The following is a 14,266-nucleotide window of genomic DNA, read 5'->3' on the forward strand; positions in this document are numbered from 1 at the left end:
GATTTTGTTTAGCTGCTGTAATGATGGTTGGATTTATTTCTACTTGAACATTTTAATTATCTCTACATCAATGTTGTATTAAGGATGTGAACATACAATGCAGGATGGAATGACCACAACTGGGAAGGGATGATGGGGAGATGGGTTGGGGTGGGGGAGGAGGGGGTATACTGTCGTGAAGCAAGTTAATTAATGTTATATACAAACATTTTTCATGAGCAGCATCATTGCTATACGTTTTAGTTACTTCCCTATCCACTGACTGCTGACGAAGTTTGTGGTGACCCACATGGGAAACAGGAAATTTATTGTTATGTCAAAATTTCGACTACTTTAATTCCAAAATGCATGCTACTACTCTTTAATATCGAAATTCGAAATAACAGTGGCCTATATATAGTACGCCCTATCTTCAATGATAGCCGCGCCTTCCTCAACAAATCCAACGTCTGTTGCAGTGTAGCTCTTGTTCGGATAGAGGGGGTCATTCAAATATACACTATGCAGTTTGACAATTTCTCCGCTCTTGTGAACGAAACTCTGTACATTGCTTATCTTAATATAACGGTGCCTAATCCGAATAAACGTTATTTGCAGGCTGAAAGCACTAAGGATTAGAGTAAATTTACGAGTCAAATAAGGTTGTACAAGAAGACGAAATACAGAAAGTGAGAGGTAATGTTTTGCTGTGTCGCACGTATTGTAAAGTGTACAATTACATATGTTCTGCTCAGAGCCATACCCTAGCCTACACAAAGTTATGCCCATGTTGTTATCGTGGAACTAGTACCAATGTTGTTGAAAATAGCAAAAACATGTAAGTACAAAGAGCTAGTAACAAGTCTATTTGAAATAAGAACTAACCTAGGCATACCACTAGTATTTTGGATTGCAACTAAGTGATTGGTTGGAAATAAGAGTTATGATATGGATAACTGTTAGAATAATTCACCTCACATTGTCACAGCAGGCCCTGCCATGCCCAACTTTTATGAGGAACTAGGCTAGCCTACCTAACTAAGGGTAATTGAACTTGAAGAAGATTGAAACTGCCAGATGTTTAGATCCTGACAGAAGTCCTGTTTCTGTTAGATACTCGTTAAAAACCCCTCTCGGGTATCACAACGAGGATGTTGGTGCGCAGCGCAGCAGTGCTAATAATAATGCGTGGGCAATCTTGTTATAAACACCTCAAGACTAGGGCTCTCTTTAACGGCCAAGGATTGTGTATTCCAGTCTTTTGTAGTCCTAGGATAGAAACTATACTGAAAAGCACGATGATAATGTGGAATTTGTGGAAGTTAAATCCTGCCAGAAGGTTTGTCAAAGCCTTGGCCTTGTTAGTGTTGGTGTTAGTTACAAAGCAGTAGATAGAGACAAAAATATGTATAGTAACTAATTAATGGATAAATAGAAGATGGTAGATTTAGAAAGTAAAATATAATCTTGAGAGTAAAAGTACAATAGTTTATGATTGCTACTAATGTATGTCTTCACCTTGTGCTGGTAGAACACTGCCCGACTGAAATGAAGCAAGACATTCGTAAACATGGAATGTTTGAGATAGTTGTGTGTTTGTGTGGCTAAGACTTAAATCTAGACTTGCCGAGTCGAAATGTTCATCTTCAATGTGTGAAACTGGACATGTAGTGTTTTCCCTGACTGTCATCAGTAATGTGCAGAGGTTCAAGACTACAATAAGTTTACATCATGTAAATGAATTTGTCAAGTCAAATTCTGCAAACATTTAGGAAACTAAGGGAGGGAGGCTCATGTGAATTATGAAAAATCAACAAAGCTTGAAATAATACCCTATACTTACTGTACATATGTGCGCTTAATATTACTGTCAATTAGGGATTTTTTTGTGTGTGTGTAAAGTATCCATGTGCATTTAGACTCATGACATGTTAGGTTTCACAACCAATTTGCATTATCTGTTAAACTCGGTAGGCACCATATATCTTCAGATGTTAAAAAGACTGTAAAAAATGTTCTGTGTTATGCATGATTTGTTTTATATTTTGAATTGGTATTTGGTTAAGTTTTTATTGCTTGTTGTTTATTGCAGGTGTAATGCTGCCATTACTGTGATGATGTACTATTATTGAATATCAAGCTGCTGAGTTATTCCAGTACTAATGGCAACAAGGTATAGTATTCTGTACTGTATACAATCATACATGCAAAGTGCAGTGGGCAGATCCAGGAGGCCCAGGTCACTTCATTTTAATATCAAGTGCTTATATTCCAGACTTGAGTGAGTTGAGTCTAGTCACTAATTCTTGTCACTGTCCTATCTCTCTGGTGAAAATTTTTTCAAGTTGCACCCAGACTTGTTACAACACCGCCATGCCTGGATCCCCTTCTTCAGAAATGTTTTGGGTACTAAAAATTAGCTGCTAACATTTATGTAATTTTGATCACAATAGGATACATAGTGGAAATGTTTAGACATGCTTCACGCACATGTATTCCTTACATTTTACCGATGTCTTCTTAGGCACTGCTATTTCAGTTAGGATTTTATATCTACCTGATATTTGCCACCAGGCCACCCCTTTTGTGAAATCTTGGATAGATCTGTCACTGCATTCCGAGGGATGCGAATGTTTAAATGTTACGTAAATATACGAACAGATAAAAATGTCGATATACATGGCTGTCTGAGGATCAGTTAACCAGCCAGTGCAGACTGCATTTCCACACCAGTTCAGGGTTCATTAAATCTCAACAATCATTCTGAGAGGTAAAACACCCCATATATATATAGTATATCAAATTAGAATATGTTATATTCCAATTCTAAAATGTCAAATGGATCACATTTCAAGGGTAAATCATACAACAATATTTTAGTCGGAAAGTAATACTTTCTAAGAAAATCTGCCATGATGACACTAAAGAGCACCTACTAGGATCTAATTCCTGGATTTAAGTAGGTTTCATCTGTTGTAAACCATTCCATCCCTTTAAAATAATCTTGAAACCCCCCCTCCCATAAAAAAAAAAATTAGTAAATAAACTATAATAAAAGGTAAATTGCTGGCCTTATACATGATTCCTCCACATGATTCCTGATACAGTTTGTTTTGATGATCTGCAATTGTTCAATGAATTAAATAGAAGTTTTAAATTCATCTGTTATTCTCGTTAAATATTGAAGTAATTAAGCAATGGAAAGTTTCATTTATTATACTTTTTTAAATTATACTGAAGTGCTTTATACCCGCATCCGGACTCTCTTACAAATGCTTCTGTCAAGAACTTTGGTTTCTAGACAATCAAGATATTTTTGTTTAATTCTGTAGATTGGACCGGTTGTTTATACTCCTTGATAGTGGTTCGTCCACTGTGACAAGGAAAGCAGCAGCCAATCAACTAGGTGAGGTGCAAAAACTCCACCCACATGAACTACACAATCTTTTGGCCAAGGTAAATCCTCCTTTTATTCATTTCATTTGAAAATCAGACAGTATCCTATCTGGTGAATATATATTTCTTTTCAGCAGTGTGAGCAAACATGCTGTCCGACTGTTTTAATATGCCACGCAAGTACAGGCAGCCTTACAGGGCAAAGTTTTAAGGATCTCTTCTGGTTGTTACCCTGACAACCAGGTCTTACCTTTTGGTCGTCCTAACAGCAAATTTGGTTGTCCAAAAACATGTAGCAATATAGCGATGAACCATCAACTTTACACTGTAGGAGAGCTATGTAGGATACCAATTTTTCCTTTTAACTATTTGAGGGTATTTAGTTACAATCAGAATTTAACTTGAGACACAAATTATCTCCTGGAAAACCTTCAAAACTGATTGCAGTTGACCAAATAGAAATTTGGTCGTCTTGGACGATCAGACAACCGTTAAAATTTGCTCTGCCTTATTTTGTTCCCAATAACATTCTTGCTTCTCAACTTTCCTCACAAGTATGTTATGCAGGTGTCTTTATGCTACACAAGTTTCTCAACATGTTATTCATATGTTTTGGTGCTACACAAAGTCTTTCTTCTCTTGTAACACAAAGCTTCATTTGCTTCCCACATAACAAAAGGATGAAAATCTTGATATGATTCAATCTTGACTGTGAAATTAAAAAGTTTTATGTGTTATCCATTTTTAGGTTCATGTGTACCTGAGAAGTGAGTCTTGGGATTCCAGGATAGCTGCCGGCTGTGCTGTGGAAGCCGTAGCAAAGAATGTACCACAATGGCGACCGATCAAACAGATCAAGAAAGGTAACTATAACCTGCATTGAGACCTCTCTGCTACCCCAATCCTCCCCATCCTTACCTGCTGCTGTGTGAGCCTGCATTATCAATTTCAGGAAGGACCCCCCTCCCCCCATGAGGCATAGCCGACCCTCTTAGCTTTCCTACCCCTCCTCCCTCTCACCTTTCCTGCCCCCTTAATTTCTAGTTACACCGTGCCTATATACAAATATAGCGATAACAAACATAGTTTGCAAATTTGAGATCTATTTTGTTCTTGTTGAAGGAAGATTTCGTTCTCTTTCAAAACATTGCATTTTAATCAGAGACTGATTATTTCGCCTGCTTCCATGTTGCAGAATCTGCCGAGAGCAGTCCAGTTCCAATGGAACGAGATCCTGCAGATCGTTTGGAGTTCTCAAAGTTCAACGTGGCCAAAGTTATGGAGAATGGAACCTCGCTTCTCGGTTCAGCCGGAACAGAATACGAACAAGATCTAGATACCGGTAAATGTCAATCTGTTCTTGTATTCTTATTTGTTCATGCTTTCATGATTGTACATTTTTACGTCTTTTATGTATCATCTTTTTGTGTCCTATTTAAATTTTTTTATAATTTATACTGAAATAAAGAAATTGAATTGAATTGAATTGTAAAGTTTTGTTCTATCATAAGCAGCTACGTCAAAGCAACTTTTCATTTACCTTGAAGTCGAAAGACATCGTAGAGCCAGAAACTAGCACCGGATTGCACATCGCCAATGTCGTTGATATTCAAAGGACAGCTAAACCTGTTGGGAAGCAGGAGTCTATTATTTTTATGCCCAGCATTTTCGATTGAACATCAATGAGTCTCTCTTTACACCTGCAGGCATGGACCCGAAGGAACGACTACAAACGCAAAAGAAGATGTTACAGAAGAGACTGGGCCTGGGTATGGCGGGAGCACTCGGAATGGAAACTAACGATCTGTTCAACGATGATGATCTGTTAGTCAGAAAGACGAGCACGGAACAGAAGACGCAGTCCAACCTGTTGGTGAGTGTCCACACTATAGCACAGGAATCTGCCAAACATTGGAATGCAATTTACAATAACAAGAAATAAAGTTAGAGCTTAAAATAACTGAAAGGAATATAAAAGAAGTGTGTTTTGAGCTTGGGACTTGAACAATGAAACATTTAGAGGTGGGGAAGTTAATTTCAAAGGTTAGGTCCTGCATAGTGGAAGCAAGGATTCCTCAGAGTCTTATATTTGGTTCTAGGGATGTAGATAGCAGGAGATTCATTGGAGTGTAGCCAATACAGCTTATTTATAGAAAGTGCAAATGTGTTCGAGCAGGTAATACAAAGCTTCTTTGTGCAATGATTGAAACACACTAGTTAATATCTCAAATGATCTGAAATTCAAGAGGGAACCAGTGAAGAGAACTAAGGATAATATTAGAAGGTATATCATACAAGTTTTTCAACGAGTTTAGCTGCTATATGTATGTAGTGAAATCAACAGCAGTGGATCATTACTGTTAACTCAACCGCCATGAAAGTTACACATGCATGTGGGAAGGATGTTCAAGTCAATTTGTAGTTATTATTTTATACTTCATATCAGATTGTTTTCCATTTCATTATTATTTTTTTGGCATACTTTGTTTTTATATCTGTTAGTTGAAAACCATTTCAGATGGTAAAACTGAAGAGCACTGGGGAAAACACATGAAAACTTGTGATGGCTGACCAAAACTGGAATCGATAATCTTCCATTTGATTTCATTGTCTCATATTCTACCATGTTTTGTCATACTAAAATGGCCTCTCTAGTATATCTGCTTTCAAAAGAAAGAAATGTTGTTTAAGATTATATCAAATATATTCTGCTCTGAAATTTTCCCCAAGCCCAGAGGGAATGTGATGTATTTAAAGCAAAGCATAGAGCTGGAACAAAATTATGTTTAATATTGTCAAGATTTTACATGAATATTTAGTAGTGAATTTTACTAAATATATATAGTGTTCATGGACGTGTAAAATTCAAGAAAGTTAAGGCAGATTAGACAAAATTGGTTATGGGTATGTATTTAATGTGCAGGTTCCAAGACAAACACAGCCTGTGTTTTTTATTCCAAGTTCATCTGCAACACTGGTGATATTTATAGGTGTGCTTATAGTAGCAATGGCGTTTGCCATGAAGCATGGGCATAACATGTTTTATGTGAATACACACCACTTGAGTCTTAAAGGGAATTAAAGTGCTAGATTTTGTGTGTGTGATATCATTGATGGTATGCTGACCAGAATACTCTTCATTTAACAGGAAAATACAGCAGATTTGATTGCCAAGGAAATGGCCAACATCAATCCTGGCATGAGCTCTAGGGAAAAGAATAGAGCCAAACGTCGTGCCAAAGTTCTCGCTAAACAACGCTCTAGGGATGGGGAGATGCAGAGCACCAGGTTAGACAGCTACTATTCATTTAATGGAACCTAACTAGCCTGAAACCCTGTCTTGGCATTGGCAGGTGTTTTATGACTTTTGCATCAAATTTGATTGTTATTTTTATGTATCGATATGGAGGAAACAAATTATCATATCTTACTGCTGAAAATGTGACCTTTTCAGGGAAGTACGGTTGAGCTTGGAAGAAATCTTTAAGAATTATGAGTTTCTTAATCGTGTCTATTCTATAACATATTTCAGCATTGTTTTACATAGTTTTACATAGTCAGGTATTCTTAAGTAACTTTGGACATGTATTAAGTGAAGGACAGAAATAACCTGATGTTTGCATTTTGCATCTGGTAATCACACGGTTTATATGCACATCGTTTGCCACAGGTGCCTTTAAATTGCATCTTTCATTACTACACAGATGTGTTGAATACAATATCATATTTCATAGCTTGTAGTAAGCTGTTCTTATGTCTGACAAAGATAGTAGCTATTAGACTGAGCATATGGAATCTGAAAGGAGAGTGGAGAGATGGTTAGGGGAGGGGACAGGATGGGCACAGGAAGGGGGTGGTATGGGAAGAAGATGGTGATATCAGGGAGGGGCAGGAGATGGAAGACAAGGCATGGTAAGGAGGGGGGGGATGGGTACAAGAGGGTATTGTTACAGGAAGGGGTATGGAATGTCAGGGTGAGAGAGGGAAGGCAGGAGATGGGAAGGGAGAGGCATGAGGACAGGGAGGAGGGAGTGGGACAAGAGGGACGGAAGGGGAAGGAGATGGGAATATGATTTGTCTTATACTTAGAGGGAGGATCCTCCATCTGAAAGAGTATGTTTGCTTACTGTAGTTCTGCTTATATCCTTTATGTGCAATAAATCAAAAGATAACATACAATTTACTTATAACAATTTTTATACAATTTCACAAGTAGTGTTTTCAGATCATTCAAGCATTTGTTTCCAAACGTTTCAATTGTTCTTAAAACCAGCTTAGTTGACAAGTCATCTTCGGCTCCTCCGAATAAGAAGGCTAAACTGAGCGTCGAACAAGTAGATGGGACCGCTTTCCAAGAAGAGGTATGTTAAGGACCAGGGGTGTGGATGAGAGGGGTAGATAGGGGGAAGGGATAGTTCTAGGAGAGGGATCACCTTGCTTCCTACTCCCAACTTAATTGTATTGCTAATTATAGTAGTACATCATTAATTAACAGGAAAGTAATTCAAAACTAAAAATGCTAATTTGGTTGACCAGTTAATTAATCTATGGATTTTCACACATAAATTTGTCTAGATGTATCTAATATTGACGAAAAACTCTGCAAATGTTTGTAATGAAACATTTATACAACTGCTTTCTTTTAATACAAGCAATAGCAAGATGTGTATGTTGTTTTAACACAGTGTTCTTGTGCATTTGAGATTTTTCATATGTTTGTTTGTTAAAGATCATTTTTCAATTGGTTGCATCTATTTTTAGCCTGGTGAATGGTGCTTCACATCCTTCTGTGAGCAACTCAGCTGCGATCTCTTCCATTCGTCGTGGGAGATAAGGCACGGGGCCGCAACAGGAATTCGAGAAGTCGTGAAAACACACGGGCAGAGTGCAGGCAGATCGGTGCAGTACCCCCTGGACCAGGTGATAGTTTCAAGTTTTCAAGGGAACTGCAAAAGAGCTGTTCAGCTTTCTTGTCGTTGATCTCCTTCCCTCTGCAACACATCCCAGCCCCCTCCCAGCTCATTCCAGCTCTACCCATCCCACCCTCTCAACCAACCCCACCCCTCTCAACCCACCCCACCCCAAACATATGCTCACCAAATAGGAAATTGCCATTTTTAATCCAGTCATGATTAATCCCCACTTTAAGGGCTGTATGCATTTGATCATTTTCACTGTAATAAGGCATCCGGTATTCATTCTAAAAATACCTACAGTTTACAAAGTAGCCAGTCGAAAAGTGTGGATTCTCGGTTTGGCTTAAGGGCTAACAATTTCCAATCATTTGCAAGTTATATATTTCTTGAGGAGGATGGTGTAGTTGACTTTTCAGCATAAAAAGAAAGTTGAACAAAACTCTCATGTTGTCAAGAAGCTGCTACAATTTGCACGGTCTTCTTTGTTCGAAAAAGTTGTTTTCTATTAATTAAATTCCATGAGTGCAGTCAACAATATCTTAATGGATTGCAAATATTGCAACAACAAATTCAAATTTTGCTTGTAACATGTCGCTTAATATTGCAGTCGAATCAAGTCATATCCATCCATTTTCCCATCTACAGGTCTAGTGTATGAATTCAAGTCACCCTGCTATGGAAAAAGAAATTCACAAGTTTTTAGAGCCATTGCTTTTAGAAAAATATTGCAGAATATTATCTTGTTTCAAAGAAAAGTATCAAAAATTGTGTTAATAACTTTCTTTAAATTGTTTCTTCTTTTGTTTCTGGCAGCAAGATGCTCTTAATCATTCTTGGCTGGAAGATATGGCCTTAAGGTTGATGTGTGTGCTAGCCCTAGATAGATTTGGCGATTTTGTTTCCGATGAGGTTTGTAATATATAAACAGTATAAATAAGAGAAAACCCCTGGAGAAAAAAGAAACAACATTAGGTAGTACAAGAAAATATTAAGGGGCCCTTTAGTCTCCACAGTATACTCAAGTGTAATTAGCCGCAGCACAAAAACAATAAAACACAATAGCATGTGTAAAAATTGAAAAGTGAAAATGCCAAATTCTGTCAAAAAGCAGATTAATGTTCTGATTGTATTATTTCTACACAGACTGAAGTTCCTCTTTAACTTGAACTTAGGCATAATAAAATCAATATAACAATTACTTATGGGTCCATCGGTGACAGCACTCCTGGTTACGCTCTGGTCTGGACCAACTTCATTCTTAAAAGTACCAAGTTTGCTGGTGTAGACTTTACTGAAATACGTGCGATGAAATTTCAAACTACTTTAACATTGTTTAATCTGCAACAGTCACTAAAGTGCTATCGAGAACAGGGAGACAGATCAATGCTTGTAGCTACATTGCTGTACCCAGGGGCACAACCAGTAAACCTCTGGGAGCTTTAGCCCCATAGGATAAAATCGGGTGGGGGGGGGGTTTCAAAGCCCCACTGGCAGACAGAATATTACAGAAATACCTAGTGTACAGTACATAAATATATCATATGTATTTGTAGTACAACCGAAACAGTCCAAAGTTATTCACATCGCTTCAAAAGTTGCAAAAAAAAAGGTACCATTTTGCATATGAGCACCCTCCATTGTACCAAATGCTGTATTTTGAATGTATAGTTATTCTTTGATAAACTGGAGTGTCTTAAACCACTGAGATAGTGAACATTTTTATGAAATGAACATGCTGAAATCACCCATTCACATCTAAGGTATCACAATGAAATCAGAAGGAAAACAACATTTTATATCTTAATATCTTAATAAGGTAACAGACAAGTTGATTTTTTTTCCACATAAAATCTTTCAAGAAATAATCTATTCATTATTGCATTGCAAAATGTTATAAAAATGGTAGAGTTGCTATATGAAAGTGTAAAGATGTACAGCAGTGTTCTACACAGGAACTATACTTATTCCAAGTAAGAAAACAAATTCAGAGCCTTTGAAAATGCTACACAAAATTTCAAGACTAAACTGTTCTATGTCTTTATTTGTTTGTTTCAGGTTGTAGCTCCTGTCAGGGAAACATGCGCTCAGGGTCTGGGGGTCATTCTGCATCACATGACACCTGTGGGAGTGCACGGTGTGATGTCAATTTTACTAAAACTTCAAGAACAACCGCAATGGGAGACGAGGCACGGGGGGCTACTGGGCTTGAAGTATCTGCTAGCAGTCAGAGAGGTTAGCAACTAGGGTCGAGACGCCAAATATATGTCAGTTTCAAGAACAATATTCAGTGTTAAATTAGATTGCCTAACTCACTAAGCTACATTGAAATTTGAAGCCTATGCTTAACGTTGCAAATATTTTGTGGCTTTTTCGGTTAGAAACTTTGTCATGTTGATGTTCTTGTACAAAGTGTTTCCTTATCATGGTATGTCCCTGGTTTTGTATTATTCTTTATGAATTTGGTGATTATGCTTAATATTACAGCTGTATTTGGGTACAAACTGTTTTTTGGTGTTGTATATAGAGTTCCCCTATGGTAGTAAGTCACATATTTGTGTGCAGGATGCAAATGCAACTTTATATATCCTAGATGTTATGGTTATAGAAGTTGCATTAAAGTACTGCCATGTCATCTTTAGGGTGCCAGCCTGCCATCTATTTGAAGAGGTGCACCTACTAAAGTGATTGACTATGTGGTGTAGGCTACTTTAACTTCAGATATCTCTGGTTTAACTCAATATATGTATGTAGTAAAATTAAAGATCTGTACGTCTTAAAATCTGCTGAATACAGATCGAATCCTTCTAGCATGTTTTATCACAGTGTTGAAGACAAGAATGTATATGTTGTTCAATAATCCAAAAGTCATGATATAAAGCATGAATGAGTAACTAAATTTCAGTAATACACGCCAGTTGCCAAATGCTTTTGAAATTTAAGGGACGTGACCAGGAGGGGTCATGATGCAGTCCTCATGAACAATCTCTGACAGCTATGAAGAATCATCCCAGTTTTTTTATCTTCTCTGTATAGTTTCAGTTTTAATTGACTCAGTTTTAATATTGATATTCACAGGAAATGACAGATGAGTTGCTCAGAGTTTGCCTACCGTTTATCGTCAGCGGTCTGCAGGATGTCGACGACGACGTACGTGCAGTGGCGGCCGCTGCCCTCATCCCAGTCACTGGTATACTTACGAAATCTTATCCAGACCAGGTGAGCCTTGATGAGGCCTCTCATTACACTGAATATTTCTCACTTTGCTCCGTCCAATCATTAGCTGATATCAGATCATGCACCTTGAAATGTCCTGTCTCAAGCAGAGCACGTCCCCTTTACCCGGAGGAAACCTTGTCCATCTATATAAATGCTCCCTTGAGGAAATACTCTTGTTCCCCACCCAAAGAAGAAACCTCTCCCCCTCCCCTTACATCAGTCCTTGCAACTGGAAATGTCCCTTCCCAACCATAGCCTGAAAAAAATGTAGCAAAATAGCAGTGACCAACCTGTACATTGAAGAGAGATGGGTAGGTTTGGTGAATAGAACAGCAGCTTTGGGGTGGTACCAATGTATCATTTTACCTATTTCAGGGTATTTAATTACAATGCAATCTGAATTTGAAGTAAACGTCTGTCAGACGACATTCAAAGCTGACGTTGGTCGTCCGAATTGAAATTTAGTTTTAGTAGACGACTATTACAAATTTGCGCCAGAAAATATTGAGACATTCCGTACTTGGCAAATAATAACAAGATCCAAACAATGTAACGATTCCACTGTTATGTCACTTGCTTACAGTGACAATAAATGTGCACTTATTAGGGAATGGTTCTTTGATATTTAGTGAATTAAAATAAAATTACTCAAAAAATACTTGGATGAATGTTGAGCTTGGAAGAATCAGATGGAGAGGCATTATGTAATATTAAATGGCTTTTGTTTACTACTTGGATTAGCTATCTGATCATTTAAAGTGGTTGCCATATTGGGATCTTACGAAGTGTGTGGTGTTATATAGATATGATACTTGGAAGGGACTATTGCAAATAACTAAATCTATGTAGATACGACAATGAAAAGTATTTGTTCACTGGTACTTGGTTTATAAGATGCTGTTTTCGGATGTTGGTGTTCTGTATTCGGATCCTTAAAACCGGTACTCGGACTTTGGTACTTTGGTTCTCAGATTGAAGTACTTGACTGAGCATCCCCCACCACCCTAAGATCTATGAAACTATGCTAAATGGTTTGTGCACAGAAATATCATTCTTGATGCAACTATTAAATGTAAGGGTATAAGCCTCTGATCAAAATGGATGCTTTTTCTCCAGAAAAGTTACTCCCTTTTGTATTCTCTTTTATATCCCTTTTCAAACAGCTGCCTCCGATATTTACCATCCTCTGGGATACGTTATTGGACCTCGATGATCTCACTGCATCCACCAGTAGCATCATGATGCTGTTGGCAGCACTACTCTCCCATCCAAACAGTGGTAGTGAGGGCAGTGGTTACCATGACAACAGAGAGCCAGGCGCTCAGAGGCAAACTGAGTTGGTTACCAGACTGTGGCCTTTTCTGTCTCATAACAGTACTTCAGTTAGGACGGCTTCTCTCAATACACTTCTGGCGTTAGTCAGCTCTGGAAACGAGGTGAGGTTTTGAGAAGAAAGAGCACTTTTTGGCATATTTCATATTCCATCTTCCGATAAGACTTTCAAAATTATAACGAAATTAATCTAGGTTCTGTTTCTTTGTTGAGTTGTTGTTTGTGTCTACATTGAGGTGGCATAAGTTACTAGCAATATGGTGAAAATTAGTAACTTATTTGAAGCTAAAGTAAGCTTCTTTCCATGCCCCCTCACCCTCCCCTTGCATCACCTTTGGGGGGGTAATGATTTTTCCAAAATATTATAAGACACAAAATTGTCCGGAAATGTTTGATACAGCAATTTCCGAGTTGTTTTCAAATATATTATAGGCATGAGGTTGGATCATAGTGAAAGTTGTCAGTGAAATTGTGCAGTTTGCTGGAAAAATCATGCCCTTTGTTTGTTGTCGAACCTTAGAGATGCCCTGGTCACTTCTCGCTTCCCACCCCCACCCCTAAGAAAGGAAAAGAGGGAAGAAAAAGATAGTGGTGGTAAAGTTCTAAATATGCCCCAGTTTTGAAAACTTTGTGATTGAGGAAAATCCAGAAAATTCAGTTGATAAAACCCTCTTTGTGTTGGAAAATGTTCATTAAATTTTTCAAGTGATTTGGCGGTATTACCTGTACAGCTTTAGCATTTTGCATACCAACATTGAGTCTCAAAATGCTTTTTTTAATTTCAGAAACCTTCAAAGTCTTGGCTCAAGCCGATTTTGTCCGAAGCCCTCAGGCACATCTTCCAAAGGTGCATTCTGGAAACATCAGGTGACATTGTGCAAACGATTGAAAAGGTTAGAAGACTGGAATTTCAGTTCTAGAATACCAATGTTCGTTGTGAATTGTCATAGTCCAAGAAAAAAGAAAAGTTTGAATACTAGTAATGTTTCTGTAGCTCTTCCGGCTTTCAAGATATTTAATTTTTAAATATGTTAAATCTCTGGAATGTTCCTTTCAGACTATCTTGCTGGTGATGTTTTGCTCCTCAGCAAAGCCCTGAATGTTTATGTCAACCCAATGTTTTGTAAACTCTAATAACTGGATCAAAACATGTTTTTTTTAATATCATCCTTGGATGAATTCTACACCATTTATCCTTGGCAAATTTGTAACACATTGCAAACATCATTTGAGCCGATAAATGTTTGCCTAAGGAACTGACCGAACTGTCTTTGTGTTAGACTAAGTAATCCAGCCACTTTCCTTGAAAAGCCACATATGTTTTAAGGGTCATTTCTCAACAAAAACTTTTGTGCGCATAGTCATATTTAATGTACCAATAAAGCTGAAGATGCTGTTTAAATGCAAACACATGCTACACATTTGAT

At 37.7% G+C, this 14,266-nt stretch overlaps 1 protein-coding gene across 2 annotated transcripts in view; it reads left to right on the plus strand.

Annotated features, from left to right (window-relative positions):
* Positions 1-498: 498 nt before the first annotated feature.
* LOC139960662 (TATA-binding protein-associated factor 172-like) overlaps positions 499-14,266 on the plus strand; it is a 46,745-nt gene continuing 32,977 nt past the window's right edge. The window contains exons 1-14 of one of the 2 annotated variants that reach the window (XM_071959213.1): positions 499-817; positions 2,072-2,152; positions 3,312-3,435; positions 4,124-4,238; positions 4,571-4,717; positions 5,082-5,248; positions 6,524-6,663; positions 7,649-7,736; positions 8,137-8,295; positions 9,105-9,200; positions 10,347-10,523; positions 11,367-11,507; positions 12,671-12,943; positions 13,625-13,732. In XM_071959213.1, the coding sequence (XP_071815314.1) occupies positions 2,142-2,152; positions 3,312-3,435; positions 4,124-4,238; positions 4,571-4,717; positions 5,082-5,248; positions 6,524-6,663; positions 7,649-7,736; positions 8,137-8,295; positions 9,105-9,200; positions 10,347-10,523; positions 11,367-11,507; positions 12,671-12,943; positions 13,625-13,732 (1,746 nt within the window). In that variant the 5' untranslated portion in view covers positions 499-817; positions 2,072-2,141. The remainder of the gene's footprint in view (positions 818-2,071; positions 2,153-3,311; positions 3,436-4,123; positions 4,239-4,570; positions 4,718-5,081; positions 5,249-6,523; positions 6,664-7,648; positions 7,737-8,136; positions 8,296-9,104; positions 9,201-10,346; positions 10,524-11,366; positions 11,508-12,670; positions 12,944-13,624; positions 13,733-14,266) is intronic. The other variant, XM_071959211.1, reaches the window with a different exon arrangement.

Source organism: Apostichopus japonicus, chromosome 19 (genome assembly GCF_037975245.1).
Source record: "Apostichopus japonicus isolate 1M-3 chromosome 19, ASM3797524v1, whole genome shotgun sequence".
Taxonomy (NCBI): Eukaryota; Metazoa; Echinodermata; class Holothuroidea; order Aspidochirotida; family Stichopodidae; genus Apostichopus; species Apostichopus japonicus.